Source organism: Anser brachyrhynchus (assembly GCF_964034855.1).
Source record: "Anser brachyrhynchus genome assembly, contig: SCAFFOLD_450, whole genome shotgun sequence".
Lineage (NCBI taxonomy): Eukaryota > Metazoa > Chordata > Aves > Anseriformes > Anatidae > Anser > Anser brachyrhynchus.
Window position 1 is genome coordinate 26,448 of NW_027664043.1, and position 27,963 is coordinate 54,410.

Genomic DNA, 27,963 nt, shown 5'->3' on the forward strand with positions numbered 1-27,963 from the left:
CCCCATAGTGACTGCTCCTCTCCCCACCACATTTTTCACCCCAAATAAACGCACACAACCCTGCAGGCCGTGTGTCCCAGTGTCCCCAAAGCCACCGTGTCCCCATAGCCACACTCCTCAGCCCTCCGGTGTCCCCAAAGCCACCGTGTCCCTTGTCCCCATGTCCCATCCCAAAGCACGCAGGGGTTGAGCAGGAGCCACCTTTATTCCAAGGGACAGGGGACAATGGGGACGCACACAGGGGAAACCGAGGCAGGGGCTGGATGGGGACACGGGGAGGGAGGACGAGGTTGGGGATGGTGGGGACAGGAGGAGGGTGGGACAGGGATGATGGGGATGAACTGGGAACAGGGGGACACCTGGGGACACCTGGGGACAGGGGGGGACACCTGGGGGTGTTGGGGACACCTGGGGACATTGGGAGACTTGGGGACATTTGGGGGTGTTGGGGGCACCTGGGGACACCTGGGGACACCAGGGGACACCAGGGGATGTTGAGGGACACCTGGGGACATTGGGGATATGGGGGACACCCAGGGGTGTTGGGAGACACCAGGGGACTTTGGGGACAAGTGGGGATGTTGGGGACACCCGGGGATTTGGGAACACCTGGGGACTTGGGGATGTGGCGACTCCTGGGGGTCTTGGGGACACCTGGGGACGCTTGGGGACACTGGGGACACGCGGGGGATTTGGGAATACCGTGGGATGTTGAGGGACACCTGGGAACACCCAGAGATGTTGGGGACATGCGAGGATTTGGGAACACCTGGGGACATCAGGAGGACTTGGGGGGACACCTGGAGACGCTGGGGACACCCAGGGACACCTGGGGACACCAGGGGACACGTGGGGCCGTTGGGGACATGCAGGGCCATTGGGGAAACACGGGGCCGTCGGAGACACCAGGGGACTTGGGAACACCTGGGGATTTGGGGTCTCCTGGGGATGCTGGGAGACACCTGGGGCCTTGGGGACACCAGGGGACACCCGGGGACACATGGGGACATTGGGGACGTTGGGGCCGACGTCGCTCAGATGGCGATGCTGTTCTCGATGGCGGCGGGGTCGAGGTAGGGGTAGGGCAGGGGCAGGGCGGCGTTGCGGCGCTGGACGCGCCGGGAGATGCGGGCCAGGCGGTGCTGGAAGGCGCCCAGCAGGCGCCGCGGGGCCTCCTCCGTGAAGTGCTCCTCGGGGTACGAGCCCAGCGGGCGCTGCGGGCACCGGCACCCATGGGTGGGGTGGGGAGGGGTCCCAGGGGGAATGGGGAGGGGTCCCGGGGGGGGAATGGGGGCTGCAGAGGGGTCCCGGGGGGAATGGGGGAGCCCACTGGGGAAGGGAGAGGTCCCTCGGGGTCCCTCACGGTCTCTTGGGGTCCCTTGGGGATGTGGGGGTCCCTTAGGAACATGGGGGTCCCTTGGGGAATGGGGAGGTCCCTCGGGGTCTCTCGGGGTCACTTGGAGATGTGGGGAGGTCCCTTGGGGTCCCTTGGGGATGTAGGGGTCCCTTGGGGTTCCTGGGAGATGGGGGCATCCCTTGGGGTCCCTTGGGGAATGGGGAGGACCCTCAGGGTCCCTTAGGAACATGGCGGTCCCTCGGGGTCCCTTGGGGAATGGGGAGGTCCCTTGCGGATGTCGGGATCCCCTGGGGTCCCTTGGGGTCCCTGGGAGATGGGGGCATCCCTTGGGGTCCCTTAGGAACATGGGGGCCCTTTGGGGATAGGGGGAGGTCCCTTGGGGTCTGTCAGGAAATGGGGAGGTCCCTTGGGGTCCCTTGAGGCCATGGGGGTCCCTTAGGGTCCCCTGGGGATGTGGGGGTCCCTTAGGAACATGGGGGTCCCTTGGGGTCTCTTGGGGGCATGGGGGAGCCCGCTGGGGAAGGGGGAGGTCCCTCGGGGTCTCTTGGGGTCCCTTGGGGATGTGGGGAGGTCCCTTGGGGTAACTTGGGGCCATGGGGGTCCTTTGGGGTCCCTCAGGGATGTAGGGGGTCCCTTGGGGTCCCTTAGGAACATGGGGGTCCCTTTGGGGTCCCTTGAGGAGTGGGGAGGTCCCTTGGGGATGTGGGGGTCCCTTAGGAACATGGGGGTCCTTTGGGGTCCCTTGGGGCTGTGGGGGTCCCTTGGGGGAAGTTGGGGACCCTTGGGGGAGGTTGGGGACCCTCGGGGACAGTTGGGGGTGAGGGGGGCTCCCACCCCGGCTCACCCGCTCGCCAGCCTCGTAGCTGACGACGCTGAGCAGGGCAAGGAGGGCGCCGGTGGCCGCAGGGGACGGGAGGGTGGCCAGGAAGCTCTCGGCGGTGGCCCCGGCCTTGCTCCGCGGCGGGGGGCACCGCATGGTCCCCGGCGAGTTGGGCATCCAGGCGTAGAAGTCGTACTGGGGGTGGGGGCAACCACGGGTCCCTCCGGGGCCACCTGGAGCCTCGTCCCATCCCGTGGCCACCACAGAGTCCCCCAGGGCCACCTGGGGCCCTGTCCTGTCCTGTGTCCACCACATGGTCCCCTCAAGGCCACCAAGGTCCCTGTCTTCTTCTATGGATCCCGTTAGCCCTGTGGCCACCCCAGGGCCACCAGTGTCCCTGTCCTCTTCTATGGACTCCATGAGCCCCATGGCCACCAAATGGTCCCCCAGGGCCACCTGGGGCCTTGTCTTGTCCCCATGGCCACCTGGGTCCCTGTCCTCTTCTATGGACCCTGTGAGTCCTGTGGCCACCAAATGGTCCCTCCAGGGCCACCTGGACCCTGCCCCATCCCGTGGCCACCACGGGGTCCCCAGGGCCACCTGGGGCCTTGTCCTGTCCCATGGCCACCATGGGGTCCCACAGGGCCACCTAGGTCCCTGTCCTCTTCTACTGACCCCATGGCCACCCGATGGCCACCAAATGGTCCTCCAGGGCCACCTGGCTCTTTGTCCTGCCCCACGGCCACTCAGCTCTCTGCCATGCCCCTCAATGTCCCCCATGGCCACCAAGCTGTGTCCGCAGCCAGCCCCAAGCCCTGTGACCATGCGTCCCCACCAAGTCCCTTGATGTCCCCCGTGTCCCCCACGTCCCCGAGTGTCCCCCACGCTCCCAGGTGTCCCCGCCACGTCCCCCCCAGCACTACCTGCCCGCTGTTGACGGCAGCGTGCTGCGCGGAGCAGCGGAAGATGATCATGGTGAGGAACTTCACCAGCTCGGGGCGGCTGCAGAGCTTCGCCGGGAAGCCTGGGGGTGGCACCACCGGGTCACCCCGTGACGTCACCGGTGACGTCATCGCCACGTGTGGCTCGCGTCCTCCCACCACCCCCAGTAGCCGCGGCAGTGATGGTGGCACCTTGGCCGTGAGCCCATCTTCATGGCCATTGTTGTCACCGTCGCTGCGATGTGACCGTGGCCACATCGTCACCGTGGCCATCGCCATCCTTGTCACCGTGGCCGTGACCGTGGCCAGGATTGTCACCGCCAGCAAGGCCATCATGATGGGGCCACGATGATGGCCATGACGGTCACCGCGTCACCCAGACCATCACCACGATGGGATCGTGACCGTGGTGGCCGTGACGTGACCGTGACCATGGCCTTGAGCATCACCATGGCCATCACCGTGATGTGACCATGACTGTGACCATGGCCACAACCACCATCATACTGCCACCATGGCCATGAGCGTCACCATGACCGTCATCATGATGTGACCGTGACCATGGCCATGGCTGTGGCCTTCATCATGACCGGGATCATGGCCTGAGCATCACCGGGATGTGACCGTGACACGATCATCACCGTGACCGTCACCATGATCGTCGCCATGACCATAACCATCACCATGACCATCACCACGACCATCACCTTGACCACGGCCATGGCCATGACCATCGCCACGACCATCACCACGACCCCGACCGTCACCAGCCTCGTACCCGACTTCTCGTTGCCCAGCACGGCGTAGGTGAAGATCTCACCCACCCAATCCTGGAGCTCGGGGTCATCGACCACGTCACTGTCCTCGTGGTAGTAGAGACCCACGATGCCCTCCACGAAGCTTTAGGACACACAGGGACACCGGTGGGACACGGGGACGGGGCCATGCCCACCATCCCGGTCTCCCCACCCCATGTCCCCATCCCTGTGGTGCTCATCCCCATGGCCCCATCCCTGTAGGTCCTCGGCCCCATAGTCCTCTCCCTGTCGTCCCCATCCCTGATGTCCCCATCCCCATGTCCCCATCCCCAATGTCCCCGTCCCCAATATCCCCATCTCCATGTCCCCATCCCCAGTGTTCCCATCCCCATGTCCCCCATCCCAATGTCCCCATCCCCGATGTCCCCATCCCCACGTCCCCATTCCCACGTTCCCATCCCCACGGTCCCTCTGTTGTCCCCATCCCCAAAGTCCCCATCTCTGTGCCCCCCCCCCGTTGTCCCCTTGCCCCCCACCTCTCGATGGCCCCCCAGATCTCGAGGGCGTCGTCCCGATAGTGGTAATTGGGGACGTCGGCGACGCCGCGCCGCTCGATGTCATCGGGGACGCACAGCTCCGCGTAGGTCAGGGCCGCCGTGGCGCGGGCCACCAGCTCCAGCGCCCCCTCCCTCCCGATGGCCGAGGCCTGGGGGACGTCACCCGTCACCTCCTGGTGTCCCCACCCCGGGGACCCGTTGTCCCCATGTCCCCAAGACCCGGCTGACCTGGTCGATGATGCCCCCGGGGTTGAGGAGTTTGTCCCTGGCCAAGATGTTGATGTGGAAGGTGTAGCGGCTGTGGGGCAGCAGGAGCTGGGGACAGGGGACAGGGGGACATGGGGACATCAGAGGTGGGACGTGGGACATGGAATATGGGGACGTAGGGACATGGGGATATGGGGACATGGGGATGTGGGGACATGGGGACATCAGAGGTGGGAAATGGGACATGGAATATGGGGACATAGGGATATGGGGACATGGGGGTATGGGGACATGGGGACATCAGAGTTGGAATAAGGGACATGAGGATGTGGGGACACGGGGACATGGGGACATCAGATGTGGGACATGCGGAATGGTGATATGGGGACGTGGGGATATGGGGACATGGGGATATGGGGACATGGGGGCATCAGATGTGGGACATGGGGCATGGAGACATCAGACGTGGGATATCTCTGGGTTCAGGTTTGGGGTGCAGGTTTTTGGGTTCAATTTTTTGGATTCAGGTTTTTAGGTTCAGGTTTCAGGGTTCAGATTAGGGATACAGGTTTTTGAGTGCAGGTTTTGGGGTTCAGATTTGGAATGCAGGGTTTTGGGTTCAGATTTTCGGGTTCAGGTTTGGGGTACAGGTTTTTGAGTGTGGGTTTTTGGGTTCATTTTTTTGGGTGCAGGTTTTTGGATTCAGGTTTTTGGGTGCAGGTTTTTAGGTTCAGGTTTGGGATACAGAGTTTTGAGTGCAGATTTTTGGGTGCAGGTTTTTGGGTTCAGATTTGGAATACAGTTTTTTGGGTTCAGGTTTTTGGGTGCAGGTTTTTAGGTTCTGGTTTTAGGGTTAAGGTTTGGGATGCAGGTTTTTGGGTACAGATTTTTGGATTCAGGTTTTTGGGATCATTTTTTCTGAGTGCGGGTTTTTAGGTTCAGGTTTTAGGGTTCAGGTTTGGGACATAGTTTTTGAGTGCAGGTTGTTGGGTGCAGGTTTTTGGGTGCAGATTTTTGGGTTCAGTTTTTTGGGTGCAGGTTTTTAGGTTCTGGTTTTAGGGTTCAGGTTTGGGATGCAGGTTTTTGGGTTCAAGGTTGGGGTGTAGGTTTTTGGGTTCAGGTTTGGGGTACAGATTTTTGAGTACACATTTTTGGATTCAGGTTTTTGGATTAAGGATTTTAGGTTCACATTTTTGGGTGCGGGTTTTCAGACTCGGGTTTTGGGGTGGAGGTTTTGGGGCGCAGATTTTTGGGTTCCGTTTTGGGGTGGAGGTTTTTGGGTGTAGGTTTTTGGGTGCAGGTTCTTGGGTGCGGGTTTTGGGGTGTGGGTTTTCAGGCGTGGGTTTCAGGGCCCACCTTGTACAGCGGGTGGCAGGCGGGCAGGTGCATGGTGGCGACGGCGAAGACCTCGGCCAGGAAGTGGGTGAGCAGCAGGTGGACGACCACCTCGTGCAGCTGCACGTGGGCGCTGCGCACCCACAGCTTGGCCAGCTCCCAGCTCCACGGCGCGTCCGTGGGCACGAACACCGGCGCCTCCGGACCGGGGTGCTGCGACAGCTGGGGGGGGGACACAGGGACAACGGGGTGGGGGGCGTGGGGACATGGAGATATGGGACAAGGGGACATTGGGGTGGGGAACGTGGGATGTGGAGATATGGGACAGGGGGACGTGGAGATATGGGACACGGGGACATGGATATATGGGACATGGGGACATAGGGGTGGGGGGTGTGGGGACATGGAGACATTGGGGTGAGGGGCGTGGGAACGTGGGGACATCGGGTTGGGGACGTGGGGATATGGGGACATCGGGTTGGGGACATGGGGATGTGGAGATATGGGACATGGGGACGTGGGATGGGGGGACATGGGGACATTGGAGTGGGGGACGTGGGGACATTGAGGTGGGGGGCATGGGGACGTGGAGATATGAGACGGGGAACATTGGGACGTGGGATGGGGGAAAATGGGGACGTGGGGACATGGAGATATGGGACTTGGGGACATTGGGGCGGGAGGTGTGGGGACGTGGAGATATAGGACGGGGGGACATGGGGACATGGAGATATGGGACATGGGGACATCAGGGTGGGGGACATGGGGACATCGGTGTTGGGGATGTGGGGATGTGGAGATAGAGGACATGGAGGTGAGGGACATGGGGACATCGGGGTGGAGGGCATGGGGACATCGGGGTGGGGACATGGTGATGTGGGGACATTGGGAGGGGGGATGTGGGGTCATGGAAATATGGGACAGGGGGACATGGGGATATGGGGACATGGGGACGTGGAGATAGGGGACATGGGGACGTGGGATGTGGGGAATTGGGGACAATGGGGACGTGGTACAGGGGGACATAGGACATGGGGACATGGGATAGGGGAATATGGGGACATGGGGGTCACCATGGGGACGTGGGGACAGGGGGGACAGGGGGCCACGGGGCCGTACCTGGATGGCGAGGGGCAGCAGCCTCCCCGCGGGGCTCAGCCACAGCAGGCAGAGGGGGGCGGCGGTGAACTGGGGCTCGTCCCCGATGCGCCCCGTGGGCAGCCCCTCCAGCAGCGCGTAGTCCGCCACGAACACGCGCCCCCCCTGCGCGGCCACCGTCGGACCGCCGCACCGGGACCCCCGGCCTGGGACCCCAGTGCTTGGCATGTCCCCCCCCCCCCCCCCCCCCCGCCAGTGATTGGGACCCCAACCCTTGGGAACCCCAATGTCTGGGACCCTCAGTCCCTGGGACCCCAACACCTAGGACCCCAAATGTCTGGGATCCCCAATTCCTGAGACCCCAATCTCTGGGACCCCCAATTCCTGGGACCCCAATCCCTGGGATCCCCAATTAATGGGACCCCCCCCCAGTCCCCGCCCCCCAATTCCTAGGACCTCAATCCCTGCCCCCCCCAAATCCTAGGACCCCCAATCCCTGGGACACCAATCTCTGAGCCCCCCAATTTCTGGGACTCCAATCCCTTGGACCCCATCCCTGGGACCCCAAAGCCTGGGACGCCCAATTCCTAGGACCCCAATCCCTGAGCCCCCCAGTTCCTGGGACCCCAACCCCTGGGACCCCCAACCCAAAGGAACCCCCAAACCAGGAGCCCCCAATCCCTGGGACCCCAATCCCTGCCCCCCCCCCAATTCCTAGGACCCCAATCCCTGGGACCCCAATTCCTAGGACCCCAAATCTTGACCCCCCCCCAACTCCTGCCCCCCCCCGTGCCCCCCCAAAACCCCCCCAGTGCCCCCACCTCCATCTCCCGCTGCAGGCAGGTGTCGGGGCCCAGGCTGGGCGCCACCATGGGGGGGGTGACGGCGAAGTTGGGGGGCAGGCGGGGGCAGCGGCGCAGCAGGACGGGGTTCACCCCGCTCAGGTACTGCTCCCCGAAAAAGGCGTCGTCCCGCCAGTGCCGCACCACGTACTCTGCGGGACCGGCACCGGGTCCCCCACGGCCCCACAGCGGGGACCCCAAAACCCCACAGGGGGGACCCCAAAACCCCTAATTATAGGGGACCCCAAAACCCCACAGCAGGAGACCCCAAAACCTGGATATGGGGGCCCTAAAACCCCTGACACTGGGGGAACCCTAAAAGCCCTAACAATAGGGGACCCCAAAACCCCATAGCAATGGCCCCCAAACCCCTGATGATAGGGGATCCCAAAACCCCACAGCAGGGAACCCCAAAACCCCTGACACCAAGGGAACCCCAAAACCTGGACCCTGTGGGACCCCAAAACCCGTAACAAGGGAGGGAAACCCCAATTCCCAGCCAGTGGGGAACCTGAAAACCCCTCACTGGGGGTCCCCCAAACCCCTGACACCGGCATCCCCCCAAACCCCACAAGGGGATCCCCCAAACCCCAGACATTTGGGGTCCCCCAAGACCCTGACATTTAGGGTCCCCCAAAACTTTGACGCTGGCATCCCTCCCAAACCCCAAATCCCAAACACTGGGGGACCACAAAACCCGGCCATGCCCCCCGCCCCTGCCGGGGGGGGGTTACAAGGGGGTTTGGGGTGCTAGGGGGTTTTTGGGGTGCAGGGGGGGGCACCCACCGCTGGTGGGGGTCCCCGGGCACCCCAAAGCCTCGTGGAGGTCATCGAAGCTGTGCCAGGAGCCCCCCCCGTGAAGACCCCGGAGCCGCACCCGGACCTGGCTGGGGACAGGGAATAATAGGGTTATGGGGTTGTGGGGGCGTGGGGTTATGGGGTCGTGGGTTTGTGGGAGTATATGGGGATATGGGATTATGGGGTTATGGGGGTGTGGGGTTGTGGGATTGTGGGGTTGTGGGGTTGTGGGGTTGTGGGGTTGCTGGGACAGGGGGACATGGGGTTATGGGCTTATGGGGTTGTGGGGTTATGGGGTTGTTGGGTCATGGGGTTACGGGGTTGTGGGGACACAGGAAGGACAGGGGGGCACGGGACAGGGGGAGAGGGGTTTTGGGGTTGTGGGGTTATGGGGACATGGGGACAGGGATTATAGGGTTATGGGGACAGGGGGACATGGGGCAGAGGGTTATGGGGACAGGGGGACGGGGATGTGGGGACGCGGGGACAGGGGGTTGTGGGGACAGGGGATATGGGGTTATGGGGACATGGGGACAGGGAGCTATAGGGACATGGGAACATGGGGAGAGGGGGTTATAGGGACACGGGGTCGGGGGTTGTGGGGATATGGGGACATGGGGACACAGGGCTATAGGGTCACGGGAATACGGGGTTATGGGGACAGGGATATAGGGACATGGGGACAGGGGGTTATGGGGACGGGGATGCGGGGACACGGGGATATGGGGTTATGGGGACACGGTGACATGCGGCCCCCTCGGGGCCCCTCAGGGCCATTTGGGGCCATTCGGGGCCTTTTGGGGCCACTCACGCGGCGGCGATGCGGGCGGCCACGGTGGCGCGGTGTCCCAGGGGGAAGGCCAGGCCTGGGGACAGCGGGGGGGGGGCCGGGGGGGCCGGGGGGGGGCCCCGGGCACAGGAGGGGGGGCAGCGCCCGCAGGCACCACGGCCACCCCGGGGCGAAGGGCTCCCACCTGGGGGCGCGGGGCCCAGTAAGACCAGTAAGACCGGTAACGCCCTGCCAGCGCCCCCAGTAACGCCCCCCCGGTGCCCCCCAGTTCTCCCAGTGCCCCCCCAGTTCTCCCAGTAACACCCCAGTGCCTCCAGAAACCACCTTAGTGTCCTCCCAGTGCCTCCCAGTAAGACCAGTAACACCCCCCCAATGCCCCCCAGTTCTCCCCGTGTCCCCCAGTTCTCCCAGTGGCACCCCAGAGCCTCCCAGTGGTGCCAGAATCCACCTTAGTGTCCTCCCAGTGCCCTCCAGTGTCCCCCAGTAAGACCAGTAACCCCCTCCCAGTGCCCCCAGTAACGCCCCCCCAGTGCCCCCCAGTTCTCCCACTGTTCCCCAGTTCTCCCAGTGGCACTCCAGAGCCTCCCAGTGGTGCCAGAATTCATCTTAGTGTCCTCCCAGGGCCTCCCAGTGCCCCCCAGTTCTCCCACCGACACACCAGTGCCTCCCATTCCCTTCCCAGTCCTCTCCCAGTCCCTCCCATTCCCCTCCCATTCCTTCCCAGTCCCTCCCAGTCCCCTCCCATTCCCCTTCCATTCCTTCCCAGTCCCTCCCAGTCCCCTCCCAGTCCTTCCCAATCCCCTCCCAGTCCCTTCCAGTCCCCTCCCAGTCCATCCCAAACCCTCCTAATCCCCTCCCAGCCCCTCCCAGTCTATCCCAGTCCATCCCAATCCCATCCCAACACCCTCCCCAGCCTCCCCCAGTCCCTCCCAGTGCTCCCAGTCCCATACTGGAAGGCCTCCCTGCGCTCCCGCAGCTCCTCCAGGCGGTGCTGCAGCAGCAGCGGCTCCGAGGCGTCCTCCCGGGGCGTGCGGGCTGGGGACAGGGACAGGGACATGGGGACATCGGGGACATGGGGACATTGAGGGGACATCGGGGGGACATGGGGACATCGGGGGGACAGGGGGACATCGGGGACAGGGACATGGGCATATGGGGACAGGGACAATCCCCACGGTGTCCCCATGTCCCCCATCCCCATACTGTCCCCGTGTTCCCCCAATGTCCCCGTGTCCCATGCACCCCACAGTGTCCCCATGTCCCCAAGGTGTCCCCACGCCCCCCCATGTCCCCACGGTGTCCCCATGTCCCACGTCCCCTTGGTGTCCCCACACCCCCACGATGTCCCCACGCCCCCACAGTGTCCCCAAGGTGTCCCCATGCCCCCCCTTGTCCCCCCCCCACCCCCATGGTGTCCCCGTGTCCCACATCCCCATATTGTCCCCATGTCCCCACACCCCCCCGTGTCCCCATATCGTCCCCATGTCCCCAAGGCGTCCCCATGTCCCCAAGGCGTCCCCACGCCCCCCCCCCATGTCCGCCCCCCCCGTGTCCCCACGGTGTCCCCATATCCCCACGGTGTCCCCATGTCCCACATCCCCTTGGTGTCCCCCCGCCCCCACGATGTCCCCACGCCCCCCCACGTCCCCACAGTGTCCCCAAGGTGTCCCCACACCCCCCCACTTGCCCCCCCCCCCCCCCCCCGTACCGGTGCCCTCGCGCAGCTCCAGGCAGCCGCTCTCCAGCCAGCGGTAACAGGGGAAGGTGGCCTCGGGGGGGGGGTCCCCGGGGGGGTCCCCGCCATCGGTGTCCCCAGGGGTGTCCCCGGGGGGGGAGGTGACGGTGACATGGGCGCAGAACCAGCGGTCGGGGACCAGGGCCCCCCCCAGGGGCTCCTTGTGCAGCCGCAGCAGCAGCAGCGAGCCCAGGGGGGGCCCCGGGGGCACCTCGGCCACCACCGTCTGGGGGGGGGGGGGGTCACCCCCTGCTCCCAGGGCTCCCAGTTCAGCCTAGTGCCCACCAGTGTCCCCCTCTGCCCCTTTCAGCCCCCTCAGCGCCACCCCCAGTGCTCCCAGTGCTCCCAGTATCCTCGAGCTCCCCCTCCCCAGTTCATCCCAGTCCCTCCCAGTGCCCACCAGTCTCTCCCAGTCACCCCCGGTCTCCCATAGTGCCCTTCCAATCCCTTCCCAGTCCCTCCCAGTGCCCCCCCTCTGCCCCTTTCAGCCCTCCTCAGCGCCACCCCCAGTGCTCCCAGTACCCTCCAGCTCCCCCTCCCCACTGCTCCCAGTCCCTCCCACTCCCTCCCAGTGCCCCCAGACCCCTCCAGCTTCCCCTCCCCAGTGCTCTAAGTCCCTCCCAGTGTTCCCCAGTGTCCCTCCCCGTGCCCTCCAGTCTCTCCCAGTCCCCTCCCAGTGCCCATCCAATTCCCTCCCAACCCCTCTCAGTGCCTCCCAGTCCCTTCCAGTCCCTCCCAGTGCCCCCAGTCCTCTTCAGCTCCTCCTCCCCAGTGCTCCCAGTCTCTTCCAGTGCCCCCCAGTCTCGCCCAGTTCCCCCCCAGTGCCCATCCAATTCCCTCCCAGTCCCTCCCAGTGCCCTCCAGTCCCCTCCAGCTCCCCCTCCCCAGTGCTCCCCAGTGTCCCTCCCCAGTCCCCCCAACCCCCTCCCCAGTGCTCCCAGTCCCTCCCAGTGCCCCCCAGCGCACTCACGGAGCCGGGCTGCAGGCGGTGGCCGGGCCAGGCGAGGTGGCAGGGGGGGCTCTGTCCCCTCGTCCCCACCAGGGTGACGGTGACGGGCGCCAGCGTCCCCGAGCCCCACTGCGTCCCCGTCGTCACCCGCAGCCAGTACCGGGGGGGGCCCGGGGGGGCCTCGGGGGTCTCTGGGGGGGTGTTGGGGGTCTCCGGGGGGACATCGGGGGTCTCCGGGGATTCCAGTGTCACGGGGGAGCCTGGGGGTCCTGGGGGTTTTGGGGTCCTTGGGGACACCGGGGTCCTGAGGGTCCTTGCGGTCCTGGGGGTCTTGGGGGTCACCGGGTTCCTGCTGGGTCCTTGGGGTCCTGGGGGTCCTTGGGGACACGGGGGTCCCGCTAGGTCCTGGGGGCCCTTGGGATCTTGGGGACACTGGGGTCCTGGGGTCCTCGGGGTCTTGAGGGACCTGGGGACCTATGGGTCCTGGAGGGTCCTTGGGGACAGCGGGGTCTTGGGGGTCCTTGGGGACTCTGGTGTCCCGCTAGGTCCTGGGGGGTCCTCGGGGGTCCTCAGGGACACTGGGGTCCTTGGGGGTCTTCGGGGTCCTTGGGGACTCTGGTGTCCCGCTAGGTCCTGGGTGTCCTTGGGGTCCTGGGGGGTCCTCAGGGACACTGGGGTCCTTGGGGACACTGGGGTCTTGAGGGTCCTGGGGTCCTATGGGTCCTGGAGGGTCCTTGGGGACAGTGGGGTCCTGGTGGTCTTGGGGTCCTTTGGGCACACCGGGGTCCCGCTGAGTCCTTGGGGTCCTGGGGGACACCGGGGTCCTGGGGGTCTTGGGGTTATCGGGGTCAGCGGGGTCCTGCTGGGTCCTGGGGGTCCTCAAGGACACCGGGGTCCCACTGGGTTCTGGAGGTCCTTGGGGTCAGGGGGGTCCTTGGGGTCCCTGGGGACACCGGGATCCCTCCACGCTCCCGGTCCTCCTCCGCTTCCCTGTGCCGCTCCCCCAGTTCCCAGCCTTGTCCCAGTCCCTCCCAGTCCCTCCCAGTGCCCACCGCACCGACCAGTCCGAGCGGTCCCTGGCCCCCCCATCCCAGTCCCCACCCACCCACAGACCCCAGTCCCACCCAGTTCCTCCCAGTGCCACCTAGTTCCGCAGACCCCAGTCCCTCCCAGTAAGACCAGTTCCGGCCCTGATTTCATCAATGGCCTTTCACCCAGTTCCACCCAGTTCCACCCCAGTTAAACCCCAGTCCCACCCCAGTTAAACCCCAGTCCCACCAGTAAGCCTCGCACCCTTTCCCACCCCTCTTACACCACTGGGCCCAGTAAGACCAGTTCCAAACCAGTTCCAAACCAGTTCCAGCCCAGTTTGGGCCACCAGGACCAAGCCCCATCCCAGTCACGCCCCAGTTCCGACCCCAGTTCCCACCACTGGGCTGGGCCCATATCCCAGTTTGGCCCAGTTTGACCCAGTAGGGCTGGGGCCCAGCCCAATGCTCCCCTGTTACACCATTGCACCAGTATGACCAGTTCCAGCTGAGCCATCTAGGTTCTTACTGGCCCATACTGGTGCGCATTGTGCCATTTAGGTTCTTACTGGTCCATACTGGTGTACATTGGACCACTTAGGTTCTTACTGGTCCATACTGGTGCACACTGGCCCATTACACGTCACAAGCCCCACACATGTGTTCCCATCCCCACACGCGTGTGCCCATCCCCTTACATGTGTTATGATCACCGTACGTACATGCCCACCTTGCACATGCGTGTGCCCATCCCCTCACACGCGTGTCCCCATCCCCACACGCGTGTCCCCATCCCCACACGTTACGATCCCTGACCACGCGTGTGCCCACCCCCTTACACGCGTGTCCCTCCCCACACACGTGTGCCAATCTTCTTACACGTGTTATGATCCCACACACACGTGTTACCATCCCCACACACGTCCATCCCCTTGTGATCCCCACACACACGTGTCCATCCCCTTACACATTACAATCCCCACACACACGTGTTCCCCCCCCTGCACACGCGTGTTCCCAACCCCACATGCACACATCCGTGTCCATACCCACATATTTTTAATGCCTGCAGACGCGTGTGCCCATCCCCTTACATGTCATGATCCCCACACACGTGTGCCCATCCCCACACACGCGTGTCCCCATGTCCACATGTGTGTTCCCAACCCTTTACATGTCATGATCCCCACACACGTGTCCAACCCCGCACACGTGTGCCCATCCCTGTACACATGTCCCCAACCCCCCCACATGTCCCCATCCCCACATGCGTGTCCCCACCCCCTTACATGTTATGATCCCTGCACACGCATGTGCATCCCCACATGCATGTTCCGACCCACGCACACGCACCCAACTCCTTTATTGGCCACCTGGGTGCCACCAGGGTTGGGGACACTGGGGGACATGGGGGGGGAGGGGCACCTGGGGGTGTTGGGGCCACCTGGGGACAGGTGGGGACATGGGGGGGGGGCACCTGGGGACTTTGGGGGACACCTGGGGATTTGGGGACACCAGGGGCGTTGGGGACATGTGGGAAGATGGGGGACACCTGGGGGACGTTGGGGACACCCGGAGCCGTTGGGGACACATGGAAATGGGGGACACCCAGGGGTGCTGGGGATCTGGGGGACACCAGGGATTTGGGGGTCTCTTGGGGATGTTGGGAGACACCTGGGGACACCGAGGACACGTGGAAATGGGGGGACACCTGGGGACGTTGGGGATGTGGGAGACACCAGGGGATTTAGGGACACCTGGGGGTCTTGGGGACACGCAGGGATGTTGGGGACATTGGAGACACCTGGGGATTTGGGGACACCTGGGGACATGGGAGACACCTGGGGATTTGGGGACACCTGGGGACATGGGAGACACCTGGGATTTGGGGACACCTGAGGAATCTGGCGATGTGGGGACGCCTGCGGTTGTTGGGGATATGGGGAACACTTGGGGATTTGGGGACACCAAGGGATATGGGGACTCCTGAGGGTCTTGGGGACACCTGGGGACACCAGGGGACATTGGGGACGATGGGGCCGAAGTCGCTCAGATGGCGATGCCGTTCTCGATGGCGGCGGGGTCGAGGTAGGGGTAGGGCAGCGCTGGGGACATTGGGAACACCTGGGGATTTGGGGACGTGGGAGACACCTGGGGGGTCTTGGGGACACCGGGGGACTTTGGGGACGTTGGGGCCGCCGTCGCTCAGATGGCGATGCTGTTCTCGATGGCGGCGGGGTCGAGGTAGGGGTAGGGCAGGGGCAGGGCGGCGTTGCGGCGCTGGATGCGCCGGGAGATGCGGGCCAGGCGGCGCTGGAAGGCGCCCAGCAGGCGCCGCGGGGCCTCCTCCGTGAAGTGCTCCTCGGGGTACGAGCCCAGCGGGCGCTGCGGGCACCGGCACCCATGGGTGGGGGGCACGGGGTGGGGCGGGGACGTAGGGGGGTCCCTTGGGGGATGTGGGGTCCCAGGGGGTGCCTTGGGGTGAGGTTGGTGTCCCTGGGGATCCCTTGGGGTGAGGTTGGGGCCATGGGGATCCCTTGGGGCCATGGGGGTCCCTTGGGGTCCCAGGAGGATGTGGGGGTCCCTTGGGGTGAGGTTGGGGTCCCAGGGTGTCCCTTGGGGGATGTGGGGTCCCAGGGGGTCCCTTGGGGTAAGGTTGGGGCCATGGGGTTCCCTTGGGGCCGGGGGGGTCCCTTGGTGTGAGGTTGGGGTCCCTGGGGGTCCCTTGGGGCCATGGGGTCCCTTGGGTCCCAGGAGGATGTGGGGGTCCCTTGGGGTGAGGTTGGGGCCCCAGAGGGTCCCTTGGTGCCATGGGGGTCCCTTGGGGTCCCAGGAGGATGTGGGGGTCCCTTGGGGTGAGGTTGGGGTCCCAGGGGTCCCTTGGGGGAGGTTGGGGCCATGGGGGTCCCTTGGGGATGTGAGGGTCCTTTGGGGTGAGGTTGGGGTCCCTTGTGGATGTGGGGGGTCCCTTGGGGTGAGGTTGGGGTCCTTTGGAAATGTGGGGGTCCCTGGGGGTCCCTTGGGGGATGTTGGGGCCACGGGGGTCCCTTGGGAATGCAGGGGTCCCTTGGGGGTCCCAGGGGCATCTCTTAGGGCCATGGGGGTCCCTTGGGAGAGGTCGGGGTCCCTTGGGAACATGGGGATCCCTGGGGGTCCCTTGGGAGATTTTGAGGTCCCGGGGGGGGGGTCCGGGGGGGTCCTGGGGGGGGCTCACCATGTCGAGGGGCTCGTTGCGCAGCACCCAGAGGACCCCGAGGGTGATGCAGGTGGTGTTGACGGCGGGCAGCGCACCCAGGAAGTCGGCCTCGCTCAGCGGCGCCTTGCTCCGGGGGGGCGGCCTCCGCATGGCCGCCGGCAGGTTGGGCATGAAGGCGCCCAGCTCGAACTGCGCCGGCACGGGCACCCATGGGACACCGGCACCCCAGGGGACCCCCAGCACCCATGGGTCCCGCGCACTCGTGGGACTCCCAGCACCCATTGGACTCCCAGCACCCATTGGACCCATGGCGCCCATAGCACCCGTAGCACCCGTGGGAGTCCCAGCACCCATGGGACCCGTGGCGCTCATAACACCCGTAGCACCCATGGGATCCCCAGCACCCACTGGATTCCCAGCACTCGTGGGACCTGCGGCGCTCATAGCACCCGTAGCGCCCGTGGGATCCCAAGCACCCACAGAGCACATGGGATCCCCAGCACCCGTGGGACCCACAGCACTCATAGCACCCATGGGATCCCCAGCACCCGTGGGACCCGCAGTGCCCAGACTCCCAGCACCCACGGGACCCATGGCACTCATAGCACCCATGGGACCCACAGCGCTCATAGCACCCATAGTGCCCATGGGATCCCCAGCACCCATGGGACTCCCAGCACCCGTGGGACCCGTGGTGCCTGTCAGGCTCCCAGCACCCGTGGGACCCACAGCATTCACAGCACCCATGGGATCCCCAGCACCCACAGCACCCAATGGAGTCACGGTGCCCATAGTGCCCACGGCACCCACAGCTCCCATGGGACCACCCCCCCAGCACCCATAGGGCCTGCAGCACCCACAGCGCCCGTGGTACCTGCAGCCGCTGCAGCACCCGCAGCACCTCAGAGCACCCGCAGCACCCACGGCACCCGCGGTCCCTGCAGCATCCGTGGGGCTCAGAGCACCCGCAGCACCCACGGCACCCCACAGCTCCCATAGCGCCCCCCCAGCACCCCATAGCACCCCCACCACCCCCTCCACACCCCATAGTGCCCCACATTGCCCCCAATACCCCCCCATAGCACCCCTACTCACACCCCATAGCACCCCATATCGCCCCCCACACACCCCATAGTGCCCCATACTGCCCCCCAACACCCCATAGCACCCCCCAGCACCCCCCCACCCCATAGCACACCATAGCGCCCCCCAGCACCCCATAGAACCCCATAGTGCTCCCCACACACCCCATAGCAGCCCCCCAACATTCCCCCCACACCCCATAGCATGCCACAGAGCCCCCGAGCACCCCATAGCACCCCCAACACCCCATAACACCCCCCCAACACCCCCCATATTGACCCCCCCCACCCCATAGTGCCCTTCCCACATCCCCTCCTACACCCCATAACGCCCCCCAACACCCCATGGCACCCCCAACACCCCCTTCCACACCCCACATTGTTCTCCCCATAGCACCCCATAGCAGCCCCCCACACCCCATAATGCCCCATAGCAGCCCCCCAACACCCCATAGCGCCCCCAACACACCCCGTAAAACCCCTCCAACACCCCCATAGCACCCCCAACACGCCTCAGAACTCCCCATATCGCTCTCCCCACACCCCATAGCGCCCCCCCGCCCCATAGCAGCCCCCCAACACCCCACCCCCCCACCCCATAGCACGCCATAGCATCCCCCCAACACCTCATAGCACCCCTCACACACCCCATAGTGCCCCATAACAGCCCCCCAACACCCCATATCACCCCCCTAACACCCCCCCCACCCCATATTCCCCCCCCGAACACCCCATAGCACCCCCCCCACCCCATAGCCCCCCACGGCCCCCCACCTGGCCGCTGTTGGTGGCAGCGTGGTACGCGGAGCAGGTGTAGATGATCATGGTGACGAAGGTGACGAGCTCCCGCAGGGTGCGCAGTGACGAGGGCACGCCTGGGGGGGGGGTTTGAAGCTTGCACGAGGGCCCCCCGGGACCCTTGCACGCGCGCGTGCGACACGCGGGGCCCTACCGGAGCGGCGGCGGCCGAGGAAAGCCTTGTGGAAGATCTCGGCCACCCAGGCCTGCAGCTCGGGGTCGTCGCGCACGGCCGCGTCACACGGGTAGTAGAGGCGCACCATGCCGTCCACGAAGCTGGGGGGGGGCAGGGGGGGGGGGCGTGAGAGGGCACGAGGGGGCACAGGGGGGACACACAAGGGGGCACAAGGACCAACGAGAGTGCACGAGGAGGCATGAGGACGAACGAGGACAAATTAGGGGGCACAAGGGGGATGCACAAGGAGGCACGAGGGTAAATGAGGGGGCACGAGGACAAATGAGGGGGCACGAAAGGGCACAAGGGGGATGCACGAGGGGGCACAAGGGGGCACAAGGACACGCGAGGACAAATCACGGGGCATGAGGATGAACGAGGGGGCACAAAAGGGTACGAGGGGGACGCACAGGTACAAATTAAGGGGCATGAGGATGAATGAGGTGCACGAGGAGGCACAAGGACAAATGAGGATGCACGAGAGCGCACAAGAGGGATGCACGAGGACACACAAGGAGACGGGAGGACGCGTGGGAGCACATGAGGACGCGGGAGAAAGACATGAGGACGCACAGGGAAGACACGGGGACAGACAAGGGCACACAGGGAGGACACGAGGATACACAAGGACTCACGAGGATGACACAAGGATGCACGGGGAGGACATGAAGACACAGGGGGAGGCACAGGGAGGCCACGAGGAGGCACGAGGATGCACAGGGATGCATGGGGAGGAAACAAGGATGCACGGGGAGGACACGAGGACAAACAGGGAGGACACGAAGAGGCATGAGGAGGCATAAGGGCAACCTGAGGAGGCACAAGGAGGACACGAGGGGACACAAGGATGCACGAGGACACACGGGGAGGACGTGAAGAGGCACAAGGATGACGCGAGGACGCACAGGGAGGACACGAGGAGGCACGAGGACACACAGGGAGGACACAAGGATGCACGGGGGGGTGGCCCCCACCTGCGGATGGCGGCCCAGAGGCGCCGGGCGTCCTGCCCGTAGTGGTAGCCGCGGGTGCGGGTGACGCCGCGGCGCCGGAGGTCGCGGGGCAGCACCAGGTCCCCGTAGCGCAGCCTCCGCAGCCCCCGCGCCACCACGCGCAGCAGCCCCCGGCGCCCCAGGGCGATGGCCTGGGGAGGGGGGAATGGGGAGGGGGGGATCAGCAGAAGCCCCCCGGCTGCCCCCTCCAGTCACCCCAATTCAGCCCCAAATTGCCCCAACGTGGCCTCAAATCGCCCCAATCTGGCCCCAAAGCATCCCCAATTGCCCTGTTGTGGCCCCAAGTCTCCCCAATTCAGCTCCAGTTCAGCCCCAAGTCACCTCAATTCAGCCCCAAATTGCCCCAATGTGGCCCTAAATTGCCCCAATTCATCCCCAAATCATCCCCAATGACCCCAATTCAGACTCAAATCGCTCCAATGTGGCCCCAAATTGCCCCAGTCACCCCAGCACAGCCCCAAATCATCCCCAGTTGCCCCAATCCATCCCCAAATTGTCCCAAATCACCTCAAATTGCCCCAAGTCACTCCAATTTACCCCCCAATACCCCCAAATTGCCCCAACTCACCCCCAAAAGCCCCAAATCACCCCCCAGGCCCCCTCCTGTCTCCCCCCTAAATCCTCCCAAGACCCCACCACTCCCCCCCCCAGACACACCTCAGAGCTCCCCCTTGCCCTCTTGGGGACCCACCCAAGCATGCCCCCCCCCACCCAAGGGTGCCCCCCACCCATGGAACCCCCCCCCCGGACCCACCCGGTCGAAGACACCGCCGGGGTTGAGCAGGAAGCGTCGCGCCAGCACCGCGATGTGCACCGTGTACCGTGTGTGGGGCAGCAGCAGCTGGGGGGGGGGGGGACAAGGGGGGGGGCTTTGTGCCAGTTGGCTGGGGAACCACCCCACCCAAAAAAATGGGAACTCCTCCTGATACCTGGGACCCCCTCTCAAAAAATGAGAGGCCCCAACCTGGTCCCGTCCCCCACCCGAAACACCTGGAACCCCGCATCTGGGACCCCCCCCAATACCTGGGACCCCCCTCCCCAATTTCTCCATGACCCCCATGGGACAGGTGCCCCCCACGTCCCCCCTGTGTGCCCCCATGTCCACGTGTCCCCCCCCCATGTCCCCACACCCCCCCCATTCCTCCCATTTCCCCATTACCCCCACACCCTTCCCCATTTCCCCAAAGTCTCCCCCATTTCCTCACGCCCCCCCATTCCCCCAATGTCCCCCCCCAATTTCCCTGATGCCCCTCATGCCCCCACATTCCCCCAATACCACAGCATCCCCCCCATTTCCCCAAAGTCCCCCGTTCCCCCAATACCCCCCACACTCCCCCAATGCCCCCTCACTTTTTCTGATGGCCCCCCCACGTCCCCAATGCTCCCCCATTCCCCCAATACCCCCCCATTCCCCCCATTTCCCCAATACCCCCCCACGCCCCCCCATTTCCCCAAAGTCCCCCCCTTACCCCAAAGTCCTCCCCATTCGCCCTATTTCCCCCCCCATTCCCCCAATTTCCCCCCAAATTTCCCCAATGGCCCCCATTCTCCCAATTTCCCCCCAAATTTCCCTGATGCCCCCCCCCCACCCACCTTATGCAGGGGGTGGCGGGGCGCCAGCTGCCGCCGGGTGGCCAGGGCGAAGACCTCCCCCAGGAGGTGGGCGCGGAGGAGGTGGGAGACGGCCTCGTGGACGTGGAACTCGGCGCTGCGCACCCACGCCTTGGCCAGCGCCCACAGCCACGGGGGGTCCCGCGGCAGGAACACGGGGCCCGGCTGCTGCGATAGCTGGGGGGCAGGGCCCTGACGTCACGAGCCGCGGGGGGGGGGGGGGGGGCGGGGGAGAGGGCGCCCCCCACCCCACCCCCACCCCCACCCCGCGCCGGCGGCGAAAAGCGGCGCCGTTCGTAAAAAAAAGAGCGGCGCCATTCATAAAGAGGCAGGTTCCATTCATAAAACGGGAGGCTCCATTCATAAAAACCCGCCGCGCCATTCATAAAAGCGGACGCGCCATTCATAAAAAAAAAAAAGCGGGGCCGTTCCTGAACAGAGACGCGCCGCCCACGCAAAAGCCGCGCCCACGCCCGTCCGCCTGACGCCACGCCCACGCCCATTCACAAAAAATGCCGCGCCCTCCCCTCCCGCCCCGCCATTCATAAATCCCACGCCCCCGGAGCCCCCCCCCCCCTCCCCCCGCTGGGTGAATGGGGAATAGGGGGGAACCCCCACAGCCCCAAATTCCCCCTTTCTGCCCTAAAACCGTGCCCACCCCAGTCTTTTGTGTCCCCCCCCGACCCCATTTACACCCCCCCGACCCTTGTGCCCCCCCCCCCAGACCCCATTTCCCACCCCGAAACCCCCGTGTCCACCCCCCAACCCCTTGACCCCCCTCCCAGACCCAATTTACCCCCCCCTCAGACCCCATTCCCCACCCTGAGACCCCTGTGTAGCCCCCCCAGACCCTAGCCCCCCCCCCGGACCCCATTTCTCCCCTAGCCCCCCCTAGCCCTCATTCCCTCCCCCACACGCCCGTGTCCTGCCCAGCCTCCCCCTTCTGCCCTAACCCCCCACCCCCCCAGCCCCCATTTCCCCCCAGCCCCCCATAACCCCTTCTACCCCCCCATCCCCATTTCCCAGTGCCCCCCCCCAGCTCCCATGACACCCCCCCAACCCCCCCGTGCCCCCCTCCCCACCTGGATGGCGAGGGGCAGCAGCTTCCCGTCGGGGCGCTGGTGCAGGAGGCAGAGGGGGGCGCAGACGAACGTGGGGCTCCCGTCGATGAGCACCCCGGGGATCCCGTCCAGCACCGAGTAGTCGGCCAGGTACACGTCCCCCTTCTGGGGGGGGGGGTGTCACCACGGGGCAACACCCCCCCCCCCCCCATCGCCCCTTAACCCCTCCCCCAGGGGGCCCCAAGTCCCCTCCTGGACACCCCCCAGTATCCCCGTCCTGTAGGGGGCTTTTTGGGGTGCTGAGGTCACTGTATCGCCCCCCCCAAGGATTCTTCCCATGGGTTTCAGGGGCCCTGTCCCCCCCCAGGACCCCCAAATCCCCTCCTGGAGCCCCAAATTCCCCCCCAGGTCCCCATCCCCTCCTGGACCCCCAAATCCCCCCCCCAGGTCCCCATCCTTCCCTCAGACCCCCAAATCCCTCCCCAAGTCCCCATCCCCAAACCCCCAGGTGTTGTGTCGTCCCCCCCCCCCCCCCCCCCCCCAAGGTCCCCATCCCCTTGTGGACCCCCAAGACCCCCCTCCTGTACCTCCAAACCCCCCCACAGGTCCCTGTCCTGTCCCCCCAAATCCCTCCCCCTAAGTCCCTGTCCCTTCCTGGACCCCCAAATCCCCTCCCAGACCCCCAAGTCCCCCCCCCCCCCCCCCCAGGTCTCTGTCCCCTTCCTGGACCCCCAAATCCTCCCCCAAGTCCCCCTCCTCTTCCTGGACCCCCAGACCCCCCCCAGAGCCCCCCCAGTGCCCCCACCTCCATCTCCCGCTGCAGGCAGGTGTCGGGGCCCAGGCTGGGCGCCACCATGGGGGGGGTGACGGCGAAGTTGGGGGGCAGGCGGGGGCAGCGGCGCAGCAGGACGGGGTTCACCCCGCTCAGGTACTGCTCCCCGAAAAAGGCGTCGTCCCGCCAGTGCCGCACCACGTACTCTGCGGGACCGGCACCGTGTCCCCCATGGCCCCACAGCGGGGACCCCAAAACCCCACAGGGGGGACCCCAAAACCTGGTTGTGGGGGGCCCTAAAAGCCCTGATAATAGGGAAGCCCAAAACCCCACAGCGGGGGACCCCAAAACCTGGATATGGGGGCCCCAAAACCCCTGACACTGGGGGAACCCTAAAAGCCCTGATAACAGGGGACCCCAAGCTCTCTGATAATAGGGGACCCCAAAACCCCACAGCAGGAATCCCCCAAACCCCTGGTAATAAGGGATCCCAAAATCCACCAGCAGAGGACCCCAAAAATCGATTGCAGGGATCCCTAAAACCCCTGAGACCAGGGGATCCCAAAACCCCACAGCGGGGACCCCAAAACCCCTAACACCAGGGGGACCCCAAAAGCCCTGATGCACAGAGTCCCCAAAACCAGGATGCGGGGGGTCCCCAAAACCCCTGACACCAGGGGTCCTCTGGTGTCTGGGCACTGTGGGGACCCCAAAACCCTGACAATGGGGTCTCCCAAAACCTGGCCACCAGGAGGAGGTGCCGCCGGTCACGCGTGTGCCGTGGCAGCGGGCGGGGTGCACACGCGTGTCCCCGTGTCCCTGTACCGGTCACACGTGTCCCCATCCTCCCGTACTCCACACGCGTGTCCCTGTGTCTCCATACCACACACAAGTGTCCCCGTGTCCCCATACCGCACACGCGTGTCCCCGTGTCCCCATACCGGTGACGGGCGTGCGGTAGAAGCAGAAGACGCGCGTGATGGCCTCGATGCTCTCCCAGGACATCGGGCGGTCCAGGAAGCCCTTGAGCTTCGTCTCCAGGTTCCTGGGGACACAGGGACACATGGCACGGGGGCACACGGACATGGGGACAAAGGGACGCATGGACATGTAGCACGGGGACACGGGGATAAAGGGACGTGGGGCACGGGGACACGTAGTTTTGGGGCTCATGGGCGTGGGGACATGGGGACAAAGGGACATGAGGCACGTGGCATGGGGACAAAGGGACACGGGGACAAAGGGACATGGGGACACAGTTTTGGGGCTCGGGGACATGTGGACACGTGGCACAGGGACACGAGGATAAAGGGACATGGGACGCGGTGACATGGGGATAAAGGGACACACAGACACGGGGACAAAGGGACATGGGGACATTGGGATAAAGGGACATGTGGCACGGGGACACTTGGCCATGGGGCTTGGGGACATGAGGCCATGGGGACAAACAGGCACAGGGACACGAGGATAAAGGGACATGGGGACACGTGGCATGGGGACATGGGGACAGGAGGACACGTGGCCGTTGGACGTGTGGCCATGGGGTATGGGGACACGTGGGGACATCGGGATTTGGGGGACATGTGGCCATGGGGTATGGGGACATTGGGATTTGGGGACATGGGGATTTGGGGACACGGGGACAAAGGGACACGGGGACACATGGGGCCATTGGGATTCAGGGACACGAGGCCATAAAGCCACGCGGGGCCAAACGGCCACGGGGCCACGATGCCCAGGCAGACACATGGAAGGGGCGTGGCCGGGCTGCTGGGGTCAGAGGTCAGGGATCACTGGGGGTCACTGGGGGTCAGAGGTCAGGGATCACTGGGGGTCACTGGGGGTCAGAGGTCAGGGGTCGCTCGGGGTCAGAGGTCACTCACACGGCCCCTGCCCGCAGGTAGAAGGCGGCCGCCTTGGGCAGGGAGAAGTCGAGGTCGGGGTCGGGCGCTGAGCCCAGGGGCAGTGCCCAGGGGAGGCCGGGGGCGAAGGGGGCCAGCCTGGGGGAACACAGCCCCCCCATAAGCTCCCCTATAGAGCCCCCCGAAATGGAGACCCCCATAAGCACCCCTAAAACACGGCCTCCCCCCGTAGCCCCCCCAAATAAAGACCCCCCCCATAACCCCCCCCAAAAGACCCCCCCAAAACACAGCCACCCCATAAAATCCCCTATAGAGCCACCCCAAAACAGAACCCCCCCCATAAAGCCCCCCATAGGCACTCCTAAAACACGGCCTCCCCCCATAGTCCCCCCACAAAATAAAGCCCCCCGTGGCCCCCCCAAAATAAAGACACCCCCCCCCCCCCCGCAAATAATGTCCCCAAGGGGACCCCAACACCCCCCGGGGGGGGGAATACAGTAGGGGGGGGGGGCACAAGGGACAGGAGGGGGGGGGGCAGTAGGGGACATTTTGGGGGGGGGGGGGGGACAGGAGGTGGCATTTTGGGGGACAATTGGGGGGGGCAGGAGGGGACCCAGAGGACATTTTGGGGGGGGGGGGGGGACAGGACAGGACATTGAGGGGGGGACAGGAGGGGACACTTGGGGGGGGGGGGCAGGAGGAGACATATTTTGGGGGGGGCGGGGGGGGGGGATGGGACAGGACCCATGGGACATTTGGGGGGACACCAGGAGCCCACGGGGGTCCTGGGGACAGGAATGGGGGGCACAGAGGGGACAAGGAGGGGGGGACAACAAGGGGGGGGACAAAGGGGGGGGGGGTCACAGGTGACAAAATGGGGGAGGGACACACGGGGGGGAGGGGACACACTCACTGGTACCGCCGCTGCTGCTGGGCGAGGGCACGGCGCCGGTGACGCCGCAGCAGGGGGTGACACTCCTGGGCGGGGGTCTTGGCTGGGGGGGGGGGACACGAGGTGACAATTTGGGGACAAGGGAGGGGGGGGACAAAGGGGGGGGAGGGGGTGACAAAAGCCACCGGGCCCCACCTGAGCCCTCGGGCAGCTCCCAGGTGCCGAAACCCCGCAGCCAGCGGTAGCAGGGGAAGGAGTAGCACGGGGCCACCTCCTCGGTGTCCCCAATGTCCCTCGCGGCGTAGGCGGCCTCGAGGTCATCGCCGGGGTCATCGTAGGGGTCATCGGGGTCATCGTAGGGGTCGTCGGGGTCACAGGGGTCGTCGGGGTCGCAGGGGGCCCCAAGGTTTTCGGGGTCAGAGGGGGCGTCGGGGTCAGCGAGCTCCTCGTCGGTGTCACTCGCGTCACCGGTCTCGTCCTCGGTGTCGTCGTCGTCCTCGGTGTCGTCGTCACTGTCGGTGTCCTCGTCCTCCGTGTCCCCGTTTTGGGGGTCTTTGTCCCCATCTTTTGGGCCCTCGTCCCCATCTTTTGGGTTCTTGTCCCCAACTTTCAGGTTCTTGTCCCCATTTTTGGGGTCCTCGTCCTCATTTTTTGGGTTCTTGTCCCCATCTTTTGGGTCTTCGTCCCCATTTTTGGGGTCCTTGTCCCCATCTTTTGGGTCTTCGTCCCCATTTTTTGGGTTCTTATCCCCCTTTTTGGGGTCCTTGTCCCCATCTTTTGGGTTCTTATCCCCATTTTTGGGGTCCTCGTCCTCATTTTTCGGGTTCTTGCCCCCAGCGTCCCCAGCTTTCGGGTCCTCGTCCTGGGGGTCCTCGGGGTCCCCCCCTTGCCCCCGCGTCCCCTCGGGCCACACGCGGAGCCCCTCAAGGAACCAGGAGCTCTGGGGCAGGCGCCCGTAGGGCTCCTTGTGCACCCGCACCAGCAGCAGCGGCCCCAGCGCCCGCGGGGCCACCACGCGGTACTCGCGCTCCTGCGGGGACATTTGGGGACATTGGGGACATCGGGGACACCGGGATCCCCACGCCCCCCCCCCCCGTCCCCTCCCAGAGTCAGGGTGGCCCCACAGGATCCCGAATCCCCCCTTCTCTGGTAAATTGGGGTGGTCCTGGTGGCACCCCGCTGTCCCCAAGTGTCCTCAGCCACCCGATGGCCTCCTCCCCCCCCCAATGTCCTCCCCCCCCAGTGTCCCCAGGGTGGCCCCAATAGGGACCAGGGGGTCCTCAGTCCCTCTGTGTCCCCCAAAACCCAGAGACTGGGGTGTCCCCAGCCCCCAGAGTCCCCCCGACAGGGAGCGGGGTGTCCCCAACCCCCCTGGCATCCCCCCCACTGTCCCCAGGTGTCCCCAGCCCCAGGTGTCCCCCAAAACCCAACAGGGACAGGGGTGTCCCCAGCCCCCCAATGTCCCCAAAGTCCCCCCAATAACAACCGGGGTGCCCCCAGCCCCCCAGTGTCCCCAAGTGTCCCTCATGTCCCCCAACAGGAATTGGGGTGCCCCCAGCCCCCCAACATCCCTTCACATCCCCACGTCCCCAGATCCTCCAATGTCCCCCAAGAACCTACAAGGACCGGGGTGCGCCCAGCCCCCCTGGGTGCCCCCAGCCCGCCAATGTCCCCCAATGTTCCCATGTCCCCCAAGACCCTACAAGGACCAGGGTGCCCCCAGCTCCCCAATGTCCCCATGTCCCCCAGTGTCCCCCAAGACCCTAGAAGAGCTGGGGTGCCCCCAGCCCCCCGATGTCCCCCAATATTCCCATGTCCCCCAAGACCCTACAAGGACCGGGGTGCCCCCAGCCCCCCAATGTCCCCATGTCCCCCAATGTCTCCCAAGACCCTACAAGAGTTGTGGTGCCCCCAGCCCCCCGACACCCCTGGGTGCCCCCAGCCCCCCGATGTCCCCTAACATCCCCATGTCCCCCAGAACCCTAGAAGGACCGGGGTGCCCCCAGACCCCAGCCCCCCCCCTCACCGTCCCGCAGCAGAAGTCCGGCCCCCAGCTGTCCAGGGGGGTCTTGGGGCTGGCCCCCCGGGTCCCCACCAGGGTCACGGCGATGGAGTCGGCGGTGCCGGACCCGGGCTGGCTCCCGGTGCGCACCCGCACCCGGTACGAAGCCATAGCTGCCCACCCCCGGCCCGCCGCGGCTTTAGGATGCCCCGAGACCCCGCCCCCTTAAAGCCCCGCCCCCTTAAAGCCCCGCCCATTTGAGTCACACCCGCTTGAGGCCC

At 65.4% G+C, this 27,963-nt stretch overlaps 1 protein-coding gene across 1 annotated transcript; it reads right to left on the reverse strand.

Annotated features, from left to right (window-relative positions):
• Positions 1-186: 186 nt before the first annotated feature.
• Positions 187-27,898, reverse strand: LOC308186465 (uncharacterized protein). The gene is made up of 28 exons (XM_080608595.1): positions 27,707-27,898; positions 25,876-26,710; positions 25,702-25,783; positions 24,810-24,926; positions 23,865-23,968; positions 22,957-23,129; positions 22,173-22,316; positions 21,073-21,267; positions 20,234-20,320; positions 19,441-19,610; positions 18,446-18,567; positions 18,268-18,368; positions 16,430-16,600; positions 15,424-15,600; positions 12,209-12,661; positions 11,212-11,464; positions 10,454-10,538; positions 9,525-9,687; positions 8,702-8,798; positions 7,895-8,067; positions 7,095-7,238; positions 5,997-6,197; positions 4,662-4,748; positions 4,413-4,582; positions 3,897-4,018; positions 3,101-3,201; positions 2,202-2,372; positions 187-1,214 (listed from the first exon to the last, which is right to left on the reverse strand). Exons 1-28 carry the CDS (start codon positions 27,851-27,853, stop codon positions 1,035-1,037), a joined length of 5,025 nt encoding a protein of 1,674 aa, XP_080464721.1. The 5' UTR covers positions 27,854-27,898; the 3' UTR covers positions 187-1,034.
• Between the last annotated feature and the right edge of the window lie 65 nt (positions 27,899-27,963).